Genomic DNA, 26900 nt, shown 5'->3' with positions numbered 1-26900 from the left:
GGATATTTTGGGAAGTTAAACCAGGTCAGAACTTATGTAGTAACTTCCATGGCCCTATAGAACAGAGAGACCCGAGGGATTCAGATATGTAGTTCCCTGAAAGAGGCAACACAGGTAGAAAGGGTGCTGAAGAAGACATTTGGCATCCTTGCCTTCATTGGTCAGGGCACTTGAGTGGGACAGCTGGACAAGTCATTAGTGAGAACTCAATTAGAGTAGCATGTAGAGCTGTTCATCCAGCTCTCAGAATGTCATTAGGCTGGAAAAGACTCACCAGCATGTGATTGGAACCTCCCACTTTGAGTTATAAAGAGATGACGGATTGGCTGAGTGACTTTCCCTTGGAGTGTAAGAGGCTGATGGATGACCTTAAAGAGGTTTACAAAATAATGTAGAGCATGGATAAGATGGGTGCTCACAGTCTTCTCCTCAGGGTAGGGGAGTCTAAAACACATGTTTAAGGTGAGAGGGGAATGATTTAAATGGGACCTGAAGGGCAACTTCTTCACACAGAGGGTGGTGAGTATATGGAACAAGCTGTCAAAGAAAGTGGTAGAGGTGGGTAAAATGATAGTGTTTAATGTTTAGATAGGTACATGGAATCAGAATCAGATTTAATATCGCTGGTATATATTGTGAAATTTGTTAACTTTGTGGCAGAAGTGCAATGCAATACATGATAAATATACAAAAAAACTGAACTATAGTAAGTAAAAAATATGCATATTAAATAGTTAAATTAAGATCAGTAGTGCAAAAACAGGCATAAAAAAGTAGTGAGGTAGTATTCATGGGTTCAGTGTCCATTCAGAAATCAAATGGCAGAGGGAAGAAGCTGTTCCTGAATCACTGAGTGTGTGCCTTCAGGCTTCTGTATCTCCTTCTTGATAGTAACAGTGAGAACACGGCATGTCCTGGGTGATGGAGGCCCTTACTGATGGACGCCTCCTTTCTGAGGCACAGCTTCTTGAAGATGTCCTGGATACTATGGAGGCTAGTGATAGAGCTGACTAATTTTACCACCTTCTGCAGTCTATTTCACTCCTGTGCAGTATCCACCAGCCCCTCCCCCCCAACACCAGACAGTGATGCAGCCTGTTAGAATGCTCTCCATGGTACATCTTTAGAAGTTTTCAAGAATTTTAGGTGATAAACCAAATCTCTTCAAACTCCCAATGAAATATAGCCATCGTTTTGCCTCCTTTATAGCTGCATCGATATGTTCGGACCAGGTTTGATCCTCAGAGACACTGACACCCAGGAACTTGAAATTGCTCACTCTCTCCACTTCTGATCCCTCTATGAAGATTGGTTTGTCTTCCTTCATCTTACTCTTTCTGATGCCCGCAATGAGCTATTTGGTCTTACTGACGTTGAATGCAAGTTTGTTGCTGTGACACCACTCAACTAGCTGGTATATCTCATTCCTGTACGCCCTCTCATCTCCATCTGAGATTCTACCAACAATGGTTGTATCATCAGCAAGTTTATAGATGGTAGTTGAGCTATGCCTAGCCACACAGTCATAGGATTAGAGAGAGTAGAGCAGTGGGCAAAGCACACAATCGTGAGGTGCGCAGGGTTGATCATCAGCAAAGTGGAGATGTTATTACCAGTCAACACAGATTGTGATCTTCTGGTTATGAAGTCAAGAATCCAGTTGCAGAGGGAGGTACAGAGGCCAGAGGCTCAGGTCTATTGGAATGATGGTGTTAAAAGCTGAGCTATTCAACGAACATCATTCTGACATAGGTATTTGTATTGTCCAGGTATTCCAAGGCTGCCTAGAGAGCCATTAAGATCACGTCCATCATAGACCTATTGTGAGGCTAATCATATTGCAGTGGGTCCAAGTGTTTGCTAAGGCAGGAGTTGATTTTGGCCATGATCAACTTCTCAAAACATTTCATCACCGTAGATGCCAGTGCGATTGAATGAAAGTCATAAAGGCAGCTCACACTGCTCTTCTTGGACACTGGTATAATTGTTGCCCTTTTTAAGCAGGTGGGAACTTCTGACCAGAGCAGTAAGAGATTGAAAATGTCTTTGAATACCCCCACTAGGTGGTTGCCACAAGCCTTCAGAGCCTTACCAGTTACTTCATCAGGGCCTGCCACCTTCCACTCTCTTGAAAGACAGCCTGACGTCAGCCTCTGAGACAGAGATCACAGGGTCACCAGGTGCAGCAGGGATCCTCAAAGCTGAAGTTTTACTTCCCCCTTTCAAAGCGAGCATAAAAGGTGTTGAGTTCGGAACAGTTGAGATAGGAAATGTTTTGAGGGATATGAGCAACAGGCAAATGAGATTACCTCAGGCAGACATTTTGGTTGCTAATGGAAAGCTAAGCCAAAGGATCTGTGTTTCTATGTTATGTAACCCTATGACTCTATTACAGCCCTTGGTTTTCGATTCCCTTCTCAGATGAATCAGCCTGTAGTTGTCGTGTATTCAATTTTTCAGTGATACTTGAGTAATCTTGTAAATATATTGTCTGATTAAGCATTCTTTGTTGTTTCCATAATTCATTATGGGTTATATGTAAGAAGTATGTGAGTGGCATACATCATTAGGCCACCACACCATATGAGAGCGCCTTACTGAAAAAACGGAAAAAGAACAAAATAGGTAGAGAAGTATCCTGGCTCTTGTGTTTTTCATTTTGATTGATTTCTGGATTTACAAAACATAACAGTTACAACAAGGAAGTTTTAAATTAACCTGAGGCAACTACCTACCAGTTGAAGTGCAGCAAGTTTTCAGAGAGAGAGAGAGAGACATTCAAGTATAAAAAAAACAAAAAATAAATGAAACTAACATGAAACAAGTTTGGCCACGAGTTCATAAACAGTGAATACTGGGTGATAATTGTAATAAGTTTTTAAAAAAGCAGAAATGGCTGGCTGCATCTGAAAGATAGATGCGTTCAATTGCACAGCAGATAACTGGATGATGTATATTGAACGAGCAGAGCAGTACCTTGAAGCAAATGAAATAGACAATGAAAAACAAGTGCTACTGTTCCTGAGTGCAATAGGTTGAAAAACATACAGTTTGCTTTGAAGATTAATGGCTCCATCAAACTAGCACAAATGAGTTTTGCTGATATCCTGGACATAATGTAGGGACATTCAAAATTAAAACCACTGTTGATAGTGGAACACTTTAGGTTTCATAAGCAGAAACAAAAGGAAGGGGAATCCATTTCAGTTTAAGTGACTGAATCGAAGAAATTGTCCAGGTATTGGCAGTCAGTGATGGGCTTAATGATGCACTGAGAGATTGTTTAGTTTGCGGAATCTTACAAAAAATCATTCAAAAATGATTCCTAACTGAAGCATAACTCACATTTAAAAGAACAGTTGAAATCACTGTATCAATGGAAACAGCAGACAGAAACACAACTGAGTTGCAGTCAGAAATGAAAGTATGTGTGAACAAAATTGCAACATTTAAACAGAAACTGGCCTGGCCAAACAAACTGTGTTAATGTTGTGGCAGGGGCTCACATTCACCAGACCAATGCAGGTTTAAAGGTGAAACTTGCAGAAAGGATAACATAGGACACATACAAAGAGCGTGTCAGGCAGACAAAAATAAATGAAGTGCACAGGGAAGAGAAAAAGATAAAAAGTCAAATTGCAGTTTCAAAAGAGCACTAATCTGCAAGCTGTTGATGAAAAATCTGATGATGGTGAGAGTGGCTCAGGACAGTGTAGCCTTGAGATTTACACGTGAAAACTAACAATAGACAAGCAATATGATTTACACTAGAAGTGAACGGCAAATTAATTAAAATGGTATTGGACACTGGCTAGACTGTCTCAGTTATTCCCAAAAATGAGCTCAAACAGCATTTCAAAGATACTGAACTGATGCCTGCAGATATCTAACTAAGAACTTATACTAGAGAAAAGATAACTCCTGTGAGAATGACATTCATAATAGTGAAATATGACAACCAACATCCTCATTGGACTTGTATGTGGTAAAAACAGGAGGGCCAGCATTATGGGGTTGTGATTGGCTGAGACAACTACAACTTGATCAGGGATCCATCTACCATTTGCATTTCACGTTCTCTGCAAAAGAGTCAACTGAAAGCAAATTAAGAAAGGTACAGGATGATGCCACAGCAATATTCAAGGATGGCATTGGAAAATTCAAACATATCGAGAGTAAAATAGTGTTAAATGAAAATGCTACACCCAAGTTTTACAAAGCCCATCCATTTCCTTATACTATCTGTGATAAAGTACAGTGAGATAGCTCACATGAAGGCTGAAGGAATTCTTTCCAAGGTTAAGTGGAGCACGTGGGCAATGCCAGTGGTCCCAGCAGCCAAGAAATTAAAAATGAAATCAAATCAATTTAATTATCTTTCAAATCATACATAGAAACAGCTGAACAAGATGGCATTCCTCTGGGGCAAAGATGCAAAACTCAAAAATAGTGAGTAACATAATTCAAAAGAGTGAATAAAGAAGCATATTCACTTGAAAAAAAAACTTATATTAGCACAAGACCCTGAACGGCAATGTTTAGCAATCAATGGTAGTCTCCTGGCAGTGCACAGACACATGCAATCTAGCCTATTATTCCACCACTCGAACACAGGAGGGCAGAACCAATGGGAGAGGCCAGGCCCTAGGAAGCTCGGACGCCATGCTGTAACTGCTTCAGCATCACTCACTTGATCTGCAGCAGCTGACAAGCCCAAGGCTTGAGACCTAGTTCCCGCTACAACCAAGGCTACACAGCTCCCATGTCACCTGTCCCACCACCAGACAAGGGAAACAGGCTTCCAGCAACTTACATTATCACTGTCCAACTGTGTCTTTCGATCACAAGTGAAATGTCAAAGTCAATCTCCCACGGTTATACTGCACCAATTTTGATGCTTCTGAGTAGCGGGCAGCAACACGGACTGCAGCCAAGTCAGCTCCTCCGAACTCAAACTGACTCCTCCAGTATCCTGACCAGCTCCTCCAATATCTGGACCAACTCCTGTCGTAACCTGACTGTCTCCTTTCCCAATATCCTGACAGGGTCCTTTGACATCTTGGCCAGCTCCTTCTCCACCATCCTGGTCTTGGCCAACCCCTTCGACACATTGGCCAACTCCTTTTGCACCAACCCGGCCTCGGCTGGCCCCTTTGACACCTTGGCCAGCTCCACCGGTGCCACCAGTCCAGCTACTCCGATCAATGAGCAGCTCATTGATAGAGTAGCCCTGCGGTACCCAAAGCTCTTGGAGTAGAATTGTCTTTAGATCATAAAAATCAAATCTTACAAAGAAAAAATGCCACCATCTTATCGGAAGTGACGGATGGATGGGTCTAGTAGGATCTGTGGTGATTTTAAGGTCACCATCAACCTAGTACTGGAAGTAGATCAATACTTTCTTTCCAGGTTAGAGGGTATCTTTGTAGACCTTTCCACAGGGAAACACTTCAGCAAAATGGAATTAGCTGAGACCTACCTACAGTTGAAGATAGAAGAAGCATTAGAAGTGTTTCTCACAAAGGGCTTTATCAGTATAATAGGCTTATGTTTGGAGTAGCATCTGCACCAGCACTCTGGCAGAAAGCTATGGACCAGGTGCTGATCGAGCAGCTTGCCATTCACCATCCGGGATGCCAATACATTAGATTAGATTAGATTCAACTTTATTGTCATTGTGCCGAGTACAGACACAAAGCCAATGAAATGCATTTAGCATCTGACCAGAAATGCAAAGAATAGTGTTATTTACAAAATAACTGCGAATTTAAAAAAGTGCTACAGCACACAAATATAAAAGTACTGAGACAGTACAATACGGATGCAATACTGCTTAGCGCTGTGATGAGAGGTTCAGCAGTGTCACAGCCTCAGGGAAGGAGGTCATCCAGGAGATACCAAGAGCATCAATTCTCCATCTCTGGAAGTGGCCTGCATTGCCCTGGCAGAGGATTCACGTGGATTTTGCTGGACCATTCATGGGCACAAGTTTCTAGGTAGTAGTGGATGCAGCTACAAAGTGGCCAGAAGTGTAATCAATAGCCTCCACTACAGCCTTGCACACTGTTGATGTGTTTAGAAGCCTCTTCTCAAGCTCTAGTGTTCCCGAACACTCAGTTAGTGACAATGGACCACAGTTTGTTGTGGAACAGTTTCAGTCATTACCGAAAATGAATGGAATAAGACATATTACATCTGCACTGAACTACCCAGCTACAAATGGCTTGGCAACAAGATTTGTCCAGAGTCTAACGAATGCACTGTGAGCAATGTCAACAGAACACACCACACTGACACTGAATCAGAAAGCTCACCAATTTCCTCCTTACATATCGCAATGCAGCACACTCGACAACCAACAACTCACCAGCTATGTTCTTCCTGGGTCATCCCTTGCGTTCGCACTTGGATCTCCTCAAACCTAATGTCAGAAGGAGTATGCAGGACAAACAGCTGAGACAAATTGAAACCTCCTCAAAAAAGGAGGTTTGATGCTTCACTCCTGGGCAAGCAGTCTTGGCGAGGGGCTACAGAAATGATGAAAAGTGGGTTCTTGGAAAGATTGAGGACAGAACAGAACCACTCTCCTACACAGTGGAGACTGTGTCTGGAGATGACACATTGATTAGTTGAGGATAGCAGAGTCAATTGTTGGAGAAAAAAGGTGGCCGGGGCTGTCAGAACCACCTCCTGCAATCCCAGAATCAACTCCTACAACCACCAAAGAGGAGGCTCCAGAACCTGAGATTGTTTTACAGCCACAAGTTTCTCCTGCCTAGCAGAGTGACCTCCCTTGTCAGGAAAGATATTATCCTGCAAGAGTAAGAAATTCCCCACAGTGATTAAATCTTTAGGCCTGAATGGGACAATTTAAAATTTACTATGCTGTGCATGTCTATAGTGTAGTTGTATGCATATATAAGGTGACTCGGGAGCAATATGTTACATACTTGAGTTGAGGTGCATTCTACGTTGGAGTTTATAGCTAAGCAGCAAGGAATAGAGTGTATTCAATATTTCAATAATATTTGATTAAACATTCTTTGTTTATATAATTTTTTTTATGTAATTCATTCTGGCATACATCAATATGCCACCTCGTCATACGTGAGGACTTCACTGAAAAAAGGAAAAAGAAAACCTAAATAGACAAGTCTCCCAGCTCCTGTGTTTTTCTGTTGATTAATTTCTGGTGTTACAGAAGGTAACGTTAGTATCTACCTTGTCAGCAATTGAAAGAATCCTACAAATTACCTTCCATTTTTCTAAACTCTGAGAGTACAGGGCAAGCTGGGCTTGCTCTCCTTAAACCAGACAAGAATGAGAGGAGATGTGATCCTGCTATTTAAAGGAAATATATATGAACATTACCTTATTATTCCTTTTACTTTTGAAATACTTATATATCTTTTTTGTCTCCCAACAACCTACCTCTTTAGATTAGATTAGATTCAACTTTATTGTCATTGTGCCGAGTATGGATCCAAAGTCAATGAAATGCAGTTAGCATCTGACCAGAAATGCAAAGAATAGTGTTATTCTAATCACAGACTAATCATAGGAGAATTTATAACGACCAATGAACCTACTAACTGGTATGTATTTGGATTGCAGGAAGAAACTGGAGCACTGGAGGAAACCCACACGGTCACGGGGAGAGCATACAAACTCCTCACTGACGGCGCCGGAATTGAACTCTGAGCTCGGAAGCCCTGAGCTGTGATAGCGTCACGCTAGCTGCGCCACAACCCTAACCTTTTATTGCTGTAATTTTTATGCCTTCGCACTGTACTGCTGGTGCAAAACAACCAAATTCACATCATTTAAGACGGGGATAATAAACCTAATTCTAAAGTAATGAGTGTATCTGAGTGTTGAAAAGGTCAAAAAGCAAAGGACAGAGATGAAAGGTGATTGGCAACAGGGCCACAGGTGACATGAGAAAGAACTCTGCTGCAGTGCGTGGTTGGACTCTGCGGAGCATTTTCTGATAGAGTGGAGGCAGATTAATCACAGTTTTCGTGAGGAAATTAGATCAATAGTGGGTGTAAAAAATATAAATCTCTGGAGAACGTGAACTCAGCGAGCAATGGAATTGATTCAACGGGCTGTGAGAACTCTCTCTGTTGTTCACATTCTATGATTCTAAAAATGGACTGAAAATGAGCAAGTGTGAGAAACTACTTTTACTAAATTGGAATTCATTTGTTTTAGGTTGAGGAATGGCTGTGCTTAACCTGTCAGACTCAACGCGCTCTCAGTGGACAGCTTGGAGATCCTGGAAAAATGCCACCTCTGCTTCCAATGCCATCAAAAGCACCAGTGAAGCCATCATCACCCGGTCCTCCTCCATCCAAGCAGCCACCTTCTCAGAAAAGCCCACCTCCAGTCCGTTCATCGCCTTCCAAATCTGTCACAGAACAGGCCATGGTCCCGCGGTCAAAAGAGACGGAGCAAGAAAAGGCAAGAGCTTCCCAAGCGGCAATGACAAAAGAAGCAGTACCAACGGTTCCAGCCAAGCCAGCAGAAACGTCACTTCCAGTCAAACAAGATGCAGCTCTGAGGGAGGACCTACAAGCCCCAAAACCGGGTGCTGCACAGCAGACCCCATCCACTGAGGAGAAGCAGCCTCAGTCTATTCCTGAGCAAACAGCAGCTGCTGAGAAACAACAGGCTGGAGCACCTGAACCAGAACACTCAAGGGCCATAGCCGGAAAGGAAGCAGCAGATGTAAAGGATGTGAAAGCTGAGGAAGCCTTGCCTGTAACAGGCATCATAGAACCACGCTCTGACACCACAAAGGAGCAGACTGAACAAATGAGAAAACCTGAGCAAACGGAGAAAGTAAAAGTAACAGCCGTGAGTAAAATCCCGGTTTTGTTCCCTTCCCTTTTTCCAAAGACTTACCATGTTCCACACACAACACTGTGGCGACTCACGGTCAGGTGGAAGTTAGGTGCTGGGTTTCCATGAACAAGGTTGAATTGTCTTCTTCGGGTTCTAGATCCCATCTCGCCTGCCCAACGCCACTCGGCATACGCTCACTGTAAAGGTCATGGTAGTTCGAGGATGTGGTTCATCAAACACAATAAGGGATAGACCTCACAAATCGGGCACTCTAGGGGGTAACCAAGGAGTTCCTGAAGGCAGGGTGGTAGATACTTTCTATATGGATTTCAGTAAAGTCTTTGACAAGGCTCCTCATGCTAGGCTGGCCCAGAGGGTAAAAGCACAAGAAATCCAAGGGATGTTAGTGAAATAGAAACATAGAAAATAGGTGCAGGAGTAGGCCATTCAGCCCTTCGAGCCTGCACTGCCATTCAGTATGATCATGGCTGATCATCCAACTTAGAACCCTGTACCAGCCTTCCCTCCATACCCCCTGATCCCTTTAGCCACAAGGGCCATATCTAACTCCCTCTTAAATATAGCCAATGAACTGGCCTCAACTGTTTCCTGTGGCAGAGAATTCCACAGATTCACCACTCTCTGCGTGAAGAAGTTTTTCCTAATCTCGGTCCTAAAAGGCTTCCCCTCTATCCTCAAACTGTGACCCCTCATTCTGGACTTCCCCAACATCGGGAACAATCTTCCTGCATCTAGCCTGTCCAATCCCTTTAGGATTTTATACGTTTCAATCAGATCCCCCCTCAATCTTCTAAATTCCAACGAGTATGAGCCTAGTTCATCCAGTCTTTCTTCATATGAAAGTCCTGCCATCCCAGGAATCAATCTTCTTTGTACTCCCTCTATGGCAAGGATGTCTTTCCTCAGATTAGGGGACCAAAACTGCACACAATACTCCAGGTGTGGTCTCACCAAGGCCTTGTACAACTGCAGTAGTACCTCCCTGCTCCTGTACTCGAATCCTCTCGCTATAAATGCCAGCATACCATTCGCCTTTTTCACCGCCTGCTGTACCTGCATGCCCACTTTCAATGACTGGTGTATAATGACACCCAGGTCTCGTTGCACCTCCCCTTTTCCTAATAGGCCACCATTCAGATAATAATCTGTTTTCCTGTTTTTGCCACCAAAGTGGATAACTTCACATTTATCCATATTAAATTGCATCTGTCTTGAATTTGCCCACTCAACTAACCTATCCAAGTCACCCTGCATCCTCTTAGCATCCTGCTCACAGCTAACACTGCCGCCCAGCTTCGTGTCATCCGCAAACTTGGAGATGCTGCATTTAATTCCCTCATCCAAGTCATTAATATATATTGTAAACAACTGGGGTCCCAGCACTGAGCCTTGCGGTACCCCACTAGTCACTGCCTGCCATTCTGAAAAGGTCCCGTTTATTCCCACTCTTTGCTTCCTGTCTGCCAACCAATTCTCTATCCACATCAATACCTGACCCCCAATACCGTGTGCTTTAAAGTTTGCACACTAATCTCCTGTGTGGGACCTTGTCAAAAGCCTTTTGAAAATCCAAATATACCACATCCACTGGTTCTCCTCTATCCACTCTACTAGTTACATCCTCAAAAAATTCTATGAGATTCGTCAGAAATGATCTAAATTTAGCAATAATGTTAGGAGGCTGACAGTGATGGAGGAAGGGTGTTTTTTTAACTGGAAATCTGTAACACAGGGATCAGTGCTGAGATCATATAGGTGAGTTATATAAAACTCTACTTGGGCTATGTTTGGAGTATTGTATTCATTTCTAGTCATCCCATTATAGGAAGCCTGTGGAAGTGGTGAGGAGCGGTTTACCAGAACACTGACTGGATTACAGGGCATATGCAGGAAGGAGAGGTTGGACAAATTTAGGGCTAGAATATAAAAGCAAGGATATAATGTTGAGATTTTATAAAGCACTAGAGAGGTCTTACTTGGAGTATAGTGAGCAGATTTGGGCCCCGTATCTTAGAAAGAATGTGCTGAAACTGGAGAGAGTTCAAAGGAGGTTCACGAAAATAATTCCAGGTTTGAACGTCTTGTCATATGAAGAGCATTTAGTGGTCTGGGCTTGTATTTATTCGAATTCAGAAGAATAATGGGTGACCTCATTGAAACCAATTGAATGGTGAAAGGCCTTGATAGAGTGGATGTGGAGAGGATGTTTCCTGTGGAAGGAGAGCCTAAGACCAATGGACACAGCCTTAGAATAGAGGGGTGTCCTTTCAGAATTGAGATGAAGAGGAATTTCTTTAGCCAGAGAGTGGTGAATCTGTGGAACTGTTTGCCACAGGCAGCTGTGGAGGCCAAGTCTTTATGTATATTTGAGGCAGAGTTTGATAGATTCTTGACTGGTCAGGACATGAAGGGATACGGGGAGAAAGCAGGATATTGGGGCTGAGGGAAAAGTTGGATTGACCATGATGAAATGGCGGAGCAGGCTCGACAGGCCAAATGGCCTAATTCTGCTCCTCTGCTTTATGGTCCGATGGTCTAAATTTAGATTGTTTTCTCTGGAGCGGCAGAGGCTACAGGGAGACCTAATAAAAGTTTATAATATTATGAGAGGCACAGACAGAGCAGAGAGCCGGTATCATTTACCCAGGGTTGTAATGTTGTCTACCAGATGACATATATTTAGGGTGAGGGGGTAAATTGAATGGAGATGTGTGGAGCATCTATTTTAACATAAAATGTGGTGGGTACCTGGAATATGGTGGTGGTGGAGGCAGATACGGGGCCTATAAAAGGTATTCACCCCTGCCTCCCCACCGGAAGTTTTCATGTTTTATTGATCAGTGTATAGTCACTGTACAATAGAAGTGTTTAAGAGATTTTTAGATAGACACATCAAGGAACTTGATGTTTGAGATTTGTTTATCAACGTTAAGGTTTACAATGTTCATGTGCTGAAATGAATGATATCACTCTGGATAATGTCTAGAAACCAGTTTTCAGAAATTAAGGAAGGTATATATTTATTTAAAATGAACATAAAACAATAAAATTAATTTTCCCATTTGAAATATAAATTAATAATATATACTCAGTTTAATGTAACTGTGCATTACGATAAGGTACAATTTCTGATAGAATTCAGTTGGGAAAATTGATTTTCAATATATAAACACAAATTGAACACTGGGAATGTACTGGTGTTTTATGTAGGTTACTCTTGATTCATGTAGTTGGTTGAAAGGAAAACAAAGTGGGAAAAATGGGAGATCAAATGCCCCTCACACTATTTTGGTCCACCATTACTGTTACAAATTGTACTTTTTACACTTAATTCTTTTGCTGTACATTGCTAATGTCCACTAAAGTGCTTTGATGTTAAATGTGAATAAATTCATATGATTATTGTTTGTATTTCATTCAACATTTACTATGTTTCCTAAACAGGAGAAGGAGGAAGATAAGTCAGATTCATCTACAGTTCTTCAGCAGAAGAGTCCGCAGGGTTTGAGCGATACGGGCTATTCATCGGATGGTATATCAAGCTCACTGGGTGAAACCACAACCGCTCTTCCAAGTGAAGATAAAGACTTGCTGAAAGAGCCAGTGAAGAAAGATTCCGTTTCTCAGGAAAGTTGTCCTTCAAGTCCATCTGACCTTGCCAAGTTGGAAAGCACTGTACTTTCAATCTTAGAAGCTCAGGCAAACACAGAAAACAATGAGAAGCCAGGTCAGTACAAAGATCCTTATGGACTTTATACTGACCAAGAAAGGGAACGACACAGGCCAAGGACCTTGCCAATTACCCCTGAATCTTACAGCTCAGATGAAGAGGATCTAGAAGATATTCAGGAAGAAGATGAAGATGCTCTGGAGGATGAGAATCATGGGGATACATTGCATACAACAGAGACAAAAGAAACCTGTGGATCTCAGGATGATGCAGCGGTGAGAAGACAGAGGTATGATTCTCTGGAAGACAGTAGTGAGAGTGAACACTCACCCCGTCCTCACCGACAGAGAACAATCAGCATTGGATCGTCAAGCAGTGACAGCCACGGGTCTGGTGACGAAGAGGAATTTATTCGAAAACAGATTATTGAGATGAGTGCAGAAGAAGATGAATCAGGATCTGATGAGGAGGAATTCATCCGGGGTCAGCTGAAAGAGATTGGTACAAAGGAGCACCCTGAGAGCAAAGGACCAGCTGTTAAGCATAGGCGCCTTTCAAAGAAGAGCAGCACAAGTCACGATGATGATCCAGGGCGACGGCACTCATGGCATGATGATGACGATGATGAAATATTCGCAGAGAGCCCCGACGCGAAGTGCAGAGAAACCAAAAGCCAAGACAATGATGAATTGTCTGTCTCTGCTGTTGGAGGGCTCAGACGTTTTAAAACCATTGACTTGAACAGTTCAATGGCAAGCAGATATGCAGAAGATTCTGAGATCAAAAGGGATGCATTGTATTACGATGAAGAACCAGAGCTGGAGATGGAAAGCTTGACTGATTCACCAGAAGACAGATCTAGGGGAGAAGGTTCATCCAGCCTGCATGCAACTTCCAGTTTCACCCCTGGAACTTCGCCCACATCTGTGTCATCATTAGATGAAGATAGCGACAGTAGCCCAAGTCACAAGAAGGTACTTGGAGAGAGTAAACAGCAACGGAAGGCTAGACACAGAACACACGGTCCTTTGTTGCCCACTATTGAAGACTCTTCTGAGGAAGAAGAATTGCGGGAGGAGGAAGAACTCCTGCGAGAGCAGGAGAAACAACGAGAATTAGAACAGCAGCAAAGAAAGAGTTCATCAAAGAAATCAAAGAAAGATAAAGATGAGCTGAGAGCTCAGAGAAGGCGCGAGCATCCAAAAACACCTCCCAGCAATCTCTCGCCGATTGAAGATGCCTCACCTACGGAAGAGCTACGACAAGCTGCAGAAATGGAGGAATTACATCGGTCTTCATGTTCTGAGTATTCACCGAGCAACGAGTCTGAGTCTGAAGGCTTTGAAATAAGTCCAGAAAAAATCTTGGAGGTCCAGAAAGTTTACAAGTTACCTTCATCTGTTTTGCTATATTCTCCAACGGATGACAAAAGCAGCAATATTATGGGAGATGCCTTGAGTCCAAAGTCTTTGAGGACTGCAGAAGAGGCATATGAAGAAATGATGCAGAAAGCAAAATTACTTCAGAATCAGAAAGGACCTGATGAAGTATTTGAAAAGGAACCTTTATACGGAGGGATGTTAATTGAAGATTATATATATGAATCTTTAGTAGAAGATACTTATAATGGAATTGCAGATAACCGTTTCTTAAATATAGGGCAGGAGACTGGTGCTGAATTGTTCCAAGAAGCTGAAAAGAAACTAAGAAGTCCAGATGAAATTTATGAAGAAATAATGAGAAAATCACCCACTTACAGTGACACTAAGCAGTACGCTTACACTCAACCTTCAGACATGAGCCTCCAGAAACAGCAGCTGGCTTCTACTGTACAGACCAGTGGACAAGCAAATGTTACACATTCATCAGGGGCCTTTGAACCTTCCACAAACATTGACAAGCAATTATTAGATGCTGACACTGCATACGAGGAACTCATGAAGCGGCAAAGGGCACTCCTAACTCCTGGAACCAGCCCAACCCAGCCAAGTTCTCCTGAGTCCCCTGAATCAGTTGTTACTCATGGTTCTGTGGTAACATTGCCACCTGGTTCCACCAGGCTGCATGATGTCTCAGTGCCATGTCTGGATTCAGAGGCCAGCCAAACCCTAATGGCAGCTAGCCTGATGCATTCTATCCCAGATGTTAAAATCACACAGCACTTTACAACAGAGGAGGACATTGAGCCAGAATACGTGGAACAATATTGTGTCAAAGGGCGTGATACTCCAGAGACCGTGAAACATGGCAAATCAGAGGCTACAACCAGCCCCATGGCACCAACAACAGCGACATCTACACCTTCTTGCACAATTCCTTCAACTGCTCCCACAACAGGAACACCCCCAGTTTGTTACACTCTGGCAAAAGACTCTGTTACAGCTGGCAAATCCACAAGTGTAGCTCCTACACCTACTGTCAAAGCTACAGTGAGTTCTGTAACTTGTGTAGGGGGAAGGACTTCCCATGTACATCCTGCGTCTGTAACTGCCCCTTCTGAAACCATGCCAGATCATGTAATCATTTCTGTGCCCCCTACTCCGGAAAGATCTCAGATTTCCACCCCTGCTCCAGTGGCTTCTGTGCCAGGAGGTACGCCACCCTCTGTGTGTAATACTTATGGTAAAGGTGTCCCTTCGGTGAGTGTTACTATATGTGGAGGCTTGGGTACAACGCAGACGGTACCTAAACCAGTTCTGCCAGCATCTGAATACGGAAAGATTACAACCACTGTAAGGGCTCCGTCAGTTTCCACCACCTCCACCACAGTCACCTGTACTGCCCCACACCCACCACAAATCACATCTTGGGATGCTTCTCTTCCTTATAAAGTTGGGCCATTTGTCACAAGACCAATATCGCAATCTGTAACAAGTTTGCCATTCTCCCCACCACCACCTCCTCCTCCTCCCCCTCTCCCTCCTCTTACTTCTCCAAAGCCATTTATCGTCTCAAAAAAGCCATCCGTGACGCAGATTCCAACCTGTGGAATGGATCCTCCTGTACACACTAGTGTTAGAACTGGTATACCTAGTACCTTAGATCAAAGCAGTTTGGCAGCAGGTGACAAACTGTTCCACCCAATGCCACCCCCTGTCCCTCCTAAACCAGCCTCAGTTCCTTCTGGGTTGGGATTCCTCGCAAGACCAACAGAGGGAATTCGGCCTGCCATCCCTCCAAAGCCTTCACTCGCTCACCTTCCCTTAACTGTGCATAGACCAAGTGAATCACAGCAAAAGCCCTCGGCCTCAGCTACAACCTTGTCTTTGAATTTGACCTCTCCAGGAGACTTTAAACTGACCTCTCCAACATCTCCCACATCCCCTCTCTCAAACAAATCTTCTCCAAAGTTAACGCTACATTCCCAAGCTACTTACGTCGTAATCACCTTGCCATCGGAACCTGGAACCCCAACAGAATCCATTACTTGTCAATCACCTCCCACTCAGCTGACAGCACCCTCTGCAAAATCACCTGCTCTTACCTGTTTACCGTCCACAATATCCTTGGCTCACTTCACCCAGTCTCTGGAAACCCAGAAAATAGTCGAAAAGCGGAAAACAGAGACCGTTTATTTCTATCAGAGTTTGGCACAAGGTGTTATATCAACTGTGGCCCACGAGCTGTCAACTGAGGTCGCGCAAGTTCCTGTGATGTACAATACCGTACCAAGCACTGGTGCTTTGAGTGTTTCTATATCCATACCTCCTGACAGTAAATATTCAGAACCAGCACACCTTCAAGAAAGCAAGAGGATCCTAGATCACCCAGGCCCATTCCTCACTGATGTGATTGACCTTCGCACTTTGTCATCTCTGGATTCTGCAATGACAGGTAACGGGATGGATTTATCCATGGTCCCCGTGGACGGGAGAAGGCAGGATGTGATGTTTGATGCTGGCAGTGGGCGGCAAGGCAGTGTGGTTCAGCCTACCATTGTGAATCTCAGTACAACTGGACCCGTCGAGCAAACACCGCTCTCAGTGCAGGCTGTGCCTGCAGCGAGTGTGGCCGTGGTTTCTTGCAGCACAGGGACAACAGACACCGCTGACCTTTTGAGTGGACCTGTGGATCTGGGGCATGCCGTGTCATTGCCACTTCAGTTAACAGCCAAGTTTGATGGGGCGGCAATCACTCATGCTCAGGGAGCCGGAACGAGCACGGCAGAAATTCCAATCAACCTAACATGTGGCACCACTACATTGGCGGCAGGGTGGCCTGCTTCAAAGCCCTTGACTATAGCTCCCACCGGGACAACAAACGGATGGATAGATGTAGAACCTGCTGAGGTTGCCGCGGTTGACTTAAGCACCACGAAGCCTCATCGAATGATGGTGGCTCTTGATGATCTAACATCTGGAATTGTTACTGCAGTCGTCGAGGAGGAAGACAAGCCTGTTGACCTGACGGCAGGAAGACAGAACGTTTGCTGTGATGTGGTTTATAAGTTCCCCTTTGGTCGTAGCTGTTCTTCTTTAGCGCAGGAGCCTGCTTCTGCGCTACCGGAAGATCGTTATGGGTACAGGGATGACCACTATGTTTATGATCGTAATGGCCCACATAGTTACCGAGGATTTGGGAGCATGAAGCCTTCTATGTCTGATACGAACCTGGCAGAGGCTGGTGTGTTTCTGTATAAGAGCAAACACGGCTTTGACAGCATGGGTGTAGCAGATAGGGCAGTTGACCTAACTGCAGGAAAACTGACAGCAGGTCAGTATGACTTAGCTACAGATCTGTCCTTAAAATTAAGGCTGCATGGTTTCCCTCAACTTGTGTTGGGCTAATGCTTTCTTTATGCATCATCTCTAATTCCTTTTTCTGTTACATTTGCTTCCGGAATATTGAGCATGAGGACATTTACTTCATCTTCTTTTGCATTATGCATTCAGCTGCCTGCATGTGCCTGCATGCTTTTTTTTTTCCCAGCTTGTTTTCCAAACTGTTCACAAAGAACTGCATGCACATTGCTTTCTGCGCCTGGACAGAATGGCAAAAATAATCCCCACGTTTTGATTTGTGTACTAAGGAATGAGCTGTGTTTCTGACCCTATGATTACAGGTGAATTAATGGACTATTCTGCAGTTTGTACTCAGCCTCAAGACCACCTCAGCAAGGGAGCGCTGGGCTATCCAGAGACGAGACAAGCTGGGCTGCCACAGTATTCTCAAGCAAGAATAATACCAACTATAGGGAGCCACTACGGCGTGCCAAGTGTGTTACGGTCTTCTGGTGGTGTTGTTTATTCTTCTGTGGCAACACCAATTCCGTCCACATTTGCGATTACCACCCAGCCAGGTTCAATATTCAGCCACTCGCTGAGTCTCCACACCAGTGGTACTGCCCCTTCAGTTTCAGGTCTACCCCAGAGCCAGCCAGCTGTTGGCCTTTCTCTAGGCTTAGATGCTTCAACCTTCCAACCTGTTGGAACAGAACCACTGCAGAGCGGGCCCCACGTAACCACTGCAGCCACATATCCAGGCTCCTCATCGGCAGGTATCTTCATGCCGCCCGAAGCCGACTCGGCAGCCATTCCCAAGCTGTCGCCCGTTGTGTCCCCGGCATCCGAAGAGAACAAGCACCTGCTGATGGAGAGGGAGATGCTTGAGTTTGAGAAGATGAAGCAGCTCCGCTTAGCCGAAGAGCTGGAGCGGGAGCGCCACGAGATCCAGATCTTCCGGGAGCAGGAGAAGCTGATCGTCCAGCGGGAGCTTCAGGAGCTCCAGACGATGAAGCAGCAGCTCCTGTACCAGCAGGAGGAGGAACGCCAGGCCCAGTTCATGATGCAGCAGGAAACCATAGCCCAGCAGCAGTTGCAGCTCGAGCAAATACAGCAGCTACAGCAGCAACTGCAGCAACACCTCGAGGAGCAGAAGTTTCGACAGATATACCAGTACAGCTATGATCCCGCCAGTGTGGTCACACCCCAGACAACTGCGGACCAGGCTGTCAGGGAATCCCAATACACAACAGCAGACAATGGCCAGTTCTGGCGTGCCCAAGATGCTAGTACCTCAGTTTCAGCTATGATGGGAAATGAGGTACCCCAGACAGAATCATGGTATGCTGTTCAGTCTGATGGGATTCCCCAACACGTGCCCCGGCCCTGTCTGCCGGGCTCCGTATCAGAGATGTCCTTAAAAGATGTGGATGTTAGGGAAGGGAGGCCGCTGAAAAAGAGAAGCTCCATGCCAAGGCTGCGAGCCCAGTGTGCTGAGCATCCAGACGAAGGCATGGAAGAATCAAGTTTGTACAAGAAGATAGTTGACAGCGGAGTCCAAACTGATGATGAAGAAGGACCAGAAAGATCCTACCCCAGTAGAAGAAGAAGATCTAAAAAGAGTGTGGATTCCAGTGTTCAGACAGATGACGAAGACAATCAGGAGGACTGGGATATTCCCACTAGAAGGCGGAAGTCCCGTGTGGCAAAGTATGCTGATAGTGGCGCAGAGCTGGACAAGGCAAAGCACCTGCATTTTGCAAAGCTTTCCAATATCGCGGTGCAGACTGTAGCTGAGATATCTGTGCAAACAGAACCTGTGGGAATAATAAGGACACCTTCAATAAGGGCTCGAATTGAATCTAAGATAGAAATTGTGAAGCACATTTCAGCTCCAGAGAAGACTTACAAAGGTGAAAGTTTGGGTTGCCAGACTGAGGCAGACTCTGATGAGCAAAGTCCCCCATACTTAAGCAGCAAGGCACTCTCGACAGCGTCCTCACAGAAATCTGACAAAAAACGTCCAACACCGTTAGAGATTGGATATTCAACTCACCTTCGAGCAGACACACCATTTCAAGTTGTTGCCACCCCGCCTAAATCACCCAAGGTATTGTACTCACCAGTCTCACCAATGTCCCCAAACAAAGAAATGGACACACTTTTTGAGCCATACGAGAAATCCTCTTCTGTCGACATCATCTCACAGAAACTAGCAGCTCCAGAACTGCCTAAGAGTCAGCCACTAAGTCCTAGGACCATCAAGGTGATGCAGCGGTCCATGTCTGACCCCAAACCATTGAGTCCTACAGCAGAAGAAAGCTCCAGATTACAGTTTCAATACAGCGACAACTATATGGTAAGCCTTCTACCGCAATCCAATTCCCCGTTGTTTGTTTGCAATGTGAAACACCACTGGTGATGAAAATGTTTTTGACATTTCAGGCAATCATAAAGCTGACATGTTGTGGAAATTCTAACAGGCAAAGTTCAGTTCATTGGGGTTAACAGTTACATATACACAGAATATATTGATCTGACAATGTGAAATTCTCCTGCCATTATGGTTTCAGAAAGCCAGGACAGCCATTGCATCGGTGAAGTTTCAGGGAAGATATCTAGTTAGTGCAAGTGATTCAAGGAAGAGAGGCACCTTACGATTAGAAACGGTCAAAGGAGATTTGAATCTGTACAAGCACGCCATGATTAAAGGCTCAGGGTTAAGGAAGAGGCAGTGTTGGAACTTCTGAACAAACATTTGAATAAGTCCCTGGGGTTGGACAGGATGAAGCAAGAAAAGAGATTGCTGTGCTTTTGGTGATTATCACTGGCTGCAGCTGTTGTACCAAATGACTGAAGGATGCCAAATGTTGTTCCATTGTTCAAAAAAGGTAATAGGGATAATAATGGGAATTATAAACCAGTGAGTCTTAACGTCAGTGGTGGAAAACTATCAGAGAACATTCATAGAAACAGGATTTACAAGCAATTAAGAGCAGTTTAGTCTGATGAGTGATCATCAGCATGGCTTTGTAAGGGGAAGGTCATGTCTCAAGAGGCTGCTTGAATTCTTTGAGGATGGGACAAAGCACGTTAATAAAGGTCAAGTAGTGGATGAGGTGTATATGGATTTTGGTAAGGTGTTCAATAAGGGTCCCCATGGCAGTTTTATTCAGAAAGTCAGGAGGCATTGGATCCAGGAAACCTTGGCTGTGTGGATTCAGAATTGGCTTGCCCACAGAAGTCAGAGGATGGGAGTAGATGGAACGATTTCTACCTAGAGGTCAGTGACCAGTGGTGGTCCACAGGATCTGTTCTGGAACCCCTGCTTCTCTATGATTTTTATCAATTACTTGGCTGAGGAAATGCAAGGGAGGTTAGTAAGTTTGCAGGTAACACAGAGGTTGGTGGTGTTGTGGATACTGTAGAAGGTAGTCACAGTTTATAATGGGACACTGACGGGATGTGGAGCTGGGCTGAGTTTAGCACATGGAGTTCAACCCAGAAAAGTGTGAAGTGATACATGGCACAGTACAAAGTTAATGGTGGGGTTCTTAGCCAGATGAAGGAGCAGATAAATGAATCTTGGAGTCTAAGGGCATAAGTCCCTTGAAGTTGCCCCACAAGTTAGCAGGGTGATTAAGAAACTGTGTGGTGTGTTGGCCTTTGTTAGCTGGGGGAATAAATCAAAAGCTGTTTTCCTAGGTGGCATTGCCTAATACAAGGGAACATGTTGTTAAGATGAATGGAGGAAAATATAGGGGAGATATCAGAGGTAGTTATCTTTTACACAGGGAGTGGTGGCTGCATGGAATGCACTACCATGGTTGGTGGTAGAGGCAGATACATTAGGGACACTTAAGAAATTGAGTACTGTCTCTGTGTGGTGTTAGAGTATAGTCACCAGCAGGAGGAGTCTTATGGTTCCAGCTCCAGCCTCTGTGTGGAATTTTCCCCCCCCACCACACCTTTTATTTTTCCCTCTCTCACCTTAACATTCTCTTCTCTAGTTCAGGGGTCCCCAACCTTTTTTGCACTGTGGACCGGTTTAATATTGACAATATTCTTGCAGACCGGCTGACCAGGGGGTTGGTGGGGTGTTCAAGTAGGGTTAAACTCACCTCAACATGTCCTTTACAGTTAGGGTTGCCAACTTTCTCACTCCCAAATAAGGGACAAAAGTAGCAGTCAAATACGGGACACTTGTGTTTACCCCGAGAAAGACTACCATGACCATGAAGCCTTGCGCGGGCACCTGTGTGCGCATGCGTGTACATGCTGATTTTTTTTCCACAAATCAGTTTTGGCTTAATCTTCCTGACTACACAGTACATACATTATTTCTACTTTATATAGGTTGTGTATTTATCATATCATTCCTGCTTTTACTATATGTTAGTGTTATTTTAGGTTTTTGTGTGTTATTTGGTATGATTTGGTAGGTTATTTTTGGAGTCTGGGAATGCTCAAAAATTTTTCCCACGTAAATTAGTGGTAATTGCTTCTTCACTTTATGCCATTTTGGCATGAAAGGTTTCATAGGAACGCTCTACCTTAGCGCGGGAAATACAGGACAACGGCGGTCCCGTATGGGACAAACCAATTTAGCCCAACATACAGGATGTCCCGGCAAATACAGGACAGTTGGCAACCCTATGTTCAAGTTCAACAGTGCGTGACAGGGAATGAGGAAAGGTGCAGCTGACTCATATCATTTTTTCGTGGCCCAGTAGCACATGGTTTGTGGCCCGGTGTTTGGGGACCACTGCTCTAGTTTTAGACTCCCCTACACTGGGAAAAAAGTAGTGACCACAGTCCTTGTCTATGCCCCTCATAGCTTTATATTCCTCTCTAAGACCACTACACAACATTATACCTGCCAGGGAAGGTGTGTCCCAGCCCACCGGTCCTGATAACATCCTCGTGAATTCAGCATTCTTTCCAGCTTACTGCCGTGGCTGGGCAACCATAACTACACACAACTTGCAATGTTGCAATATTACGTCCCCACTCCTGTGCTCAGCATGACAAACACATTCTTCATCGCCCTGTCTCTCTGTGTCGTGGCTTTCAGGGAACTAGGTTTCTCTGATCTACAACACTCTCCGGGGTCCTTCCATTTATTGTGTAATCCCTGCCCTGCTTTAATTTACCAAAATGCACACCTTGCACTTGTCTACGTTGAATTCCATTTGTCGTTCATTGGCCCACTTCCCCAGTTAACCTAGATCCTATGGTAACCTTAGATAACCAACCTTCTTCACTGTCCACTACAGCACCAATTTTCACGCAAAATGCTGGAGGAACTCAGCAGGCCAGGCAGCATCCATGGATAAAAGTACAGTCGACGTTTCAGGCTGAGACCCTTTGACAGGGCAGATGAATGAGTTCTGGCCTGCTGAGTTCCCCCAGCATTTTTGTGTGTGTTGCTTGGATGGTCCAGCATCTGCAGATTTTCTCTTGTTTGTGATTGGGTCACAACACCGATTTTAGTGTCTTTCACAAGCTGACTGATTATGATAATAACTTAGTAACTATGTCATCCAAGTAGTTCATATGGATGACAAACAATAACGGAGCCAGTAGTGATCCCTGTAGCATACCACTGGTCACAACTCTCCACCAGCACCCTCTGACTCCATCCAGCATGTCAGTTATGTATCCAATTGGCTAGCTAACCCTGTGTCCCATGTGATCTTAGCTTCCAGACTGGACTTCTATGCAGAACTTTTATAAGGCCTTGTCAATGTCAATGTCCATGCAGTCAATATCCACTGCCCTCCCCTCATCAATCTTCTTTGTCACCTCTTCACCATCTTCAGTCAAGTTTGTAAGACAAATTTCATACACACAAAGCCATGCAGATTGTCCTTTACCCATCCCTGCCTTTCCAATTACTGGTAGACCCTGTCCCTGATAGCTCATTGGCCTGCAGTTCCTCAGCTTGTTCTTGCAGACCTTCGTAAGTAAGGGCACATTAGTCACCCTTCAGTCTTATGTTACCTCACCCCTGAGTAAAGATGGGGCAAATATCTCCGCAAAGGCCCGTGAAATTTCTTCCTACCTGCCCCCCGCAACCCCACAGTGGTGTTTCACCTGAAATGTCAGTAATATTTCTTTTTCCACTGATCCTGTCAGATTTGCTAGGTGTTTTTATTATTTATAACAATGTTTGAATCTAGGACACCTTAGCACCTTAACCTGATTTATTGCAAATTAAGTGCACTTTTCCCCATCATGAACCCCAACCAATATTTAATCACCTCCTGAAGGAGATTGTGGCTAATCATCTCCTTGCTGCTTCTCTGCTTAGTCACTCTATCTTCTGAGTACCTTGATTTATATATATATATAGAACAACACATTCCACTGTGATGTGACGACCTAATTAAGCTAATGACATGCCTGCAAATGGTCCATAACCCTCAATTCTCTGCCTCCCCCACCACCCCTGGCAATGCATTTCAGGCATCTGCCATTCTGTGTGTAAAAGTCTTGCCCTGAAAATCCACTTTGAATCGTCCTCCTTAAATGCATGTATTCGACATTTTGGCCCTGAGATAAATACACCAGCTGTCTACCCAATTACATAATGTTCCATCAGGTCTCCCTTCAGCTTCTGCTGCTCAATAGAAAACAACCCAAGCTTGTTCAACCTCAGAGCCAATGCCCTCTAATCCAGGTAATCCTCTTCTGCATCCTCTCCCCCGTCTCCACTTACTTCCAACAAGGGGATGATCAGAACTGAATGCAATGCTCCAGGTGCAGCTTTACCAGAGTTTTAAAAAGACAGGCACAAGAAACTGCAAATACTGGTATCTCGATCAACATACAAAGTGATGAAGGAACTCATAAACTTGTATACTGCACGCAGTCAAATATAACACCTTTAGTCCTGTGTTAGATTTATAGAGGCATAAACACTACAGCATAGAAACAGGCCCTTTGGTTCATCTAATCTGTACCAAGCTATTTTTCTGCCTAATACTATCAATCCGCAGCCAGATCATAGACTTCCTTACGTCTCCCATCTGTGTACTTACCTAAACTTTGCTTAGGTGTTAAAATTGAACCTGCATCTACCACTTCCACTGGCAGCTCATTCCACACTCTCTGAGTGAAGAAGATCCCCCTCATGTTCCCCTTAAACATTTCACCTTTCACCCTTAACCCATGACCTCTAGTTCTGGTCTCATCCACACACGGTGGTAAAAGTTTGCTTGCATGTACCGCATCCATAGCCCTCATAGTTTTGTATACCTCATTCTCCAATCTCCAGAGAACAAAGTCCCTACCTATTCAACCTTTCCCTATGATTCAGATACTCAAGTAACGGCAACATCCTTGTAAATTTTCTCTGTACTCTTTCAATCTTATTAATATCTTTCATGTAGGTCGGTGACCAGAACTGTACACAATACTCCAAATTAAGCCTACCAATGTCCTATACAACTTCAGCATAACTTCCCGACTCCTGTACTCAGTACCTTGATTTATCAAGGTCAATGTGCCAAAAGCTCTCTTTATGACCCTCTCTACCTTCAAGGAATTATGCATCTGTATTCCCAGACTCTTCAATTACATTGTACTCCTCAGACCCTGTTGCTCACCATGTTAGTCCTATCCTGGTTTGTCCTCCCAAAATGCACTTGTCTGCATTAAATTCCATCTGCCACTTTTCAGTCCTTTGTTCCAGCTGGTTCAGATCCCACTGCAAGCTTTGACAGATTTCCTCACTATCTAATACACCCCTAATCTCAGTGCAATCTGCAAATTTGCTGATCCTGTTTACCACAATATCATCAAGGTCATTGATATAGATGACAGACAACAATGGACCCAGCACCAATTCATGCACTCACCACCAGAGGCAGGCCCACAGTCAGAAAAACTACCACTCTGCAGCTACCACCACAAAGCCAATGTCGAATGCAATTTATTACCTTAGCTGATGTAGAAGACAAGTTCAAGTTTAATTGTGATCAAATCGATACATGAATACAGCCCACTGAAACTGTATTCTTATGGGGACAAAGTGCGAAAGGCAGTACTGCAGTCACACACAACACACAGCACTTATAGCGCATTTAACTATGATAGCAGAAAAGCATGCATTTACAGAAGAAACAACATATAAAAATAATATAACCCAAGTCCCTGAGTGTCATGGCCTGTAGAATGATGATGCATTGAAGTGTCATGCAGCCATGTTTCTGCAAGAACGAGCCCACAGCAGTTCTCAACTCACACCTGTGGACGCAAGCCAGCTTGTCTTTCACCGAGTGAACACTAGAGAGCAGCACCGATGGGAGGGGCCAACCTCCAACCCAGTGTGGAATCCAGTAGCACACAGCCAGCTCCGGTGTCTCCTTCCCCAGCGGCTGCAACAGGCGAGGCCGAGGCAAGAGGGCCTTGTCCGCACAACAACCGAGGCAACACAGCTCCCCCGCCGTCAGTCTCACCAATGAACCAATGAACCAGACTTGCAGTATCCTACATTACCAGTGTCCAACAGGGTCTTGTGATCACAGCAGAAACATCAAGGCAATCGCCTGCACAGTCCGTTGGACCGCACTCTACGCATCACTCCTGATGCCTTCTTCCCTGGGTGGCTGAAGCAAACTGCGTCACAGTGCACAACAAGTCCTGCTCCATCACTATCCAGCAGCTCACTACAGGCAGAGACCTGCAGTACGTGGTGTGCCCAGTATCCAACAGTGTCTTGCGATCATGAAAAAGACATACTGTAAAAGACAAACAACTACACCTTTGTTTGGACCCAGAGAGGCCATTGTGTCTGAATGTGCTGCCATCTTCCCAGAAATTTACTACCTCCTTCTACTTAATTTTGTCTCCATGTTGCCTTAAGTTAAATGTTTATCTCCTTCTAAACTTTCTGTTCTCTTCTTTATTCTGGAAATTTCAGTAACCTCTCCTGAACTCTCATTCCCTTTTCCTTTATCCATACTTTTCCAAGCTGTGAAATCTACCCCTTCCCCTACTATTTAATTTAAAGTCCTATCCACAGCGCTAGTTATGTGATTTGCTAGGACCCTGGTACCACTATGATTCAGGTGGAGCCCATCTCATTGAAACAGCTCCTTCCATTATCAGTATTGGTGCCAATTGCCACAAATTCAAATCTACTTCTCCTACGCCAGTCTTTGAGTCACGTGTTTAACTCTCTGATCTATTAACCCTGTGCCAGTTTGCATGTGGCTCAGGTAACAATCTGGAGATTAATGTTTTAGTAACCGTCCTGAAACAGATCCTGTAAGGACTAGAGTTAAGCAAGTGCATTCTTTCCCTTCTACATTATGAATTATCGCTTCAAACAGATATATAATAAAACTTTGATGCTGTGTACATTATCTGATCCATCTAATGGTGTAATGATCTCTTGCAGATGTTTGCTCAACGCAGTTAGGAGCCATAATCTATTTACAGAAACTCCTTCACTTACCACAAGTGAAGCATTCCTTTGCCATCTGTCAGCCTTCAAACATTTTTTGTCTCATTTCATTTTCCAAAATTGGTTCTGATTCTATTTAATTTTCCGTTAGACAACCTTACCCAGAACGAACAGTAGCATCTTGTATCTATATTAATTCATTGATAATACTTGATGAATTAAATAAAAG

At 44.2% G+C, this 26900-nt stretch overlaps 1 protein-coding gene across 1 annotated transcript in view; it reads left to right on the top strand.

Annotated features, from left to right (window-relative positions):
- pcloa (piccolo presynaptic cytomatrix protein a) overlaps window positions 1-26900 on the top strand; it is a 383977-nt gene that overhangs the window by 153192 nt on the left and 203885 nt on the right. The window contains exons 4-7 of the mRNA XM_072241857.1: window positions 8215-8859; window positions 12313-14785; window positions 15371-17251; window positions 17601-19618. Of these exons, the coding sequence (XP_072097958.1) occupies window positions 8215-8859; window positions 12313-14785; window positions 15371-17251; window positions 17601-19618 (7017 nt within the window). The remainder of the gene's footprint in view (window positions 1-8214; window positions 8860-12312; window positions 14786-15370; window positions 17252-17600; window positions 19619-26900) is intronic.

Source organism: Mobula birostris, chromosome 23, assembly GCF_030028105.1.
Source record: "Mobula birostris isolate sMobBir1 chromosome 23, sMobBir1.hap1, whole genome shotgun sequence".
Taxonomy (NCBI): domain Eukaryota; kingdom Metazoa; phylum Chordata; class Chondrichthyes; order Myliobatiformes; family Myliobatidae; genus Mobula; species Mobula birostris.
Note: the sequence above shows the minus strand (reverse complement) of the source record. Positions and strands in the feature narration are given on the sequence as shown.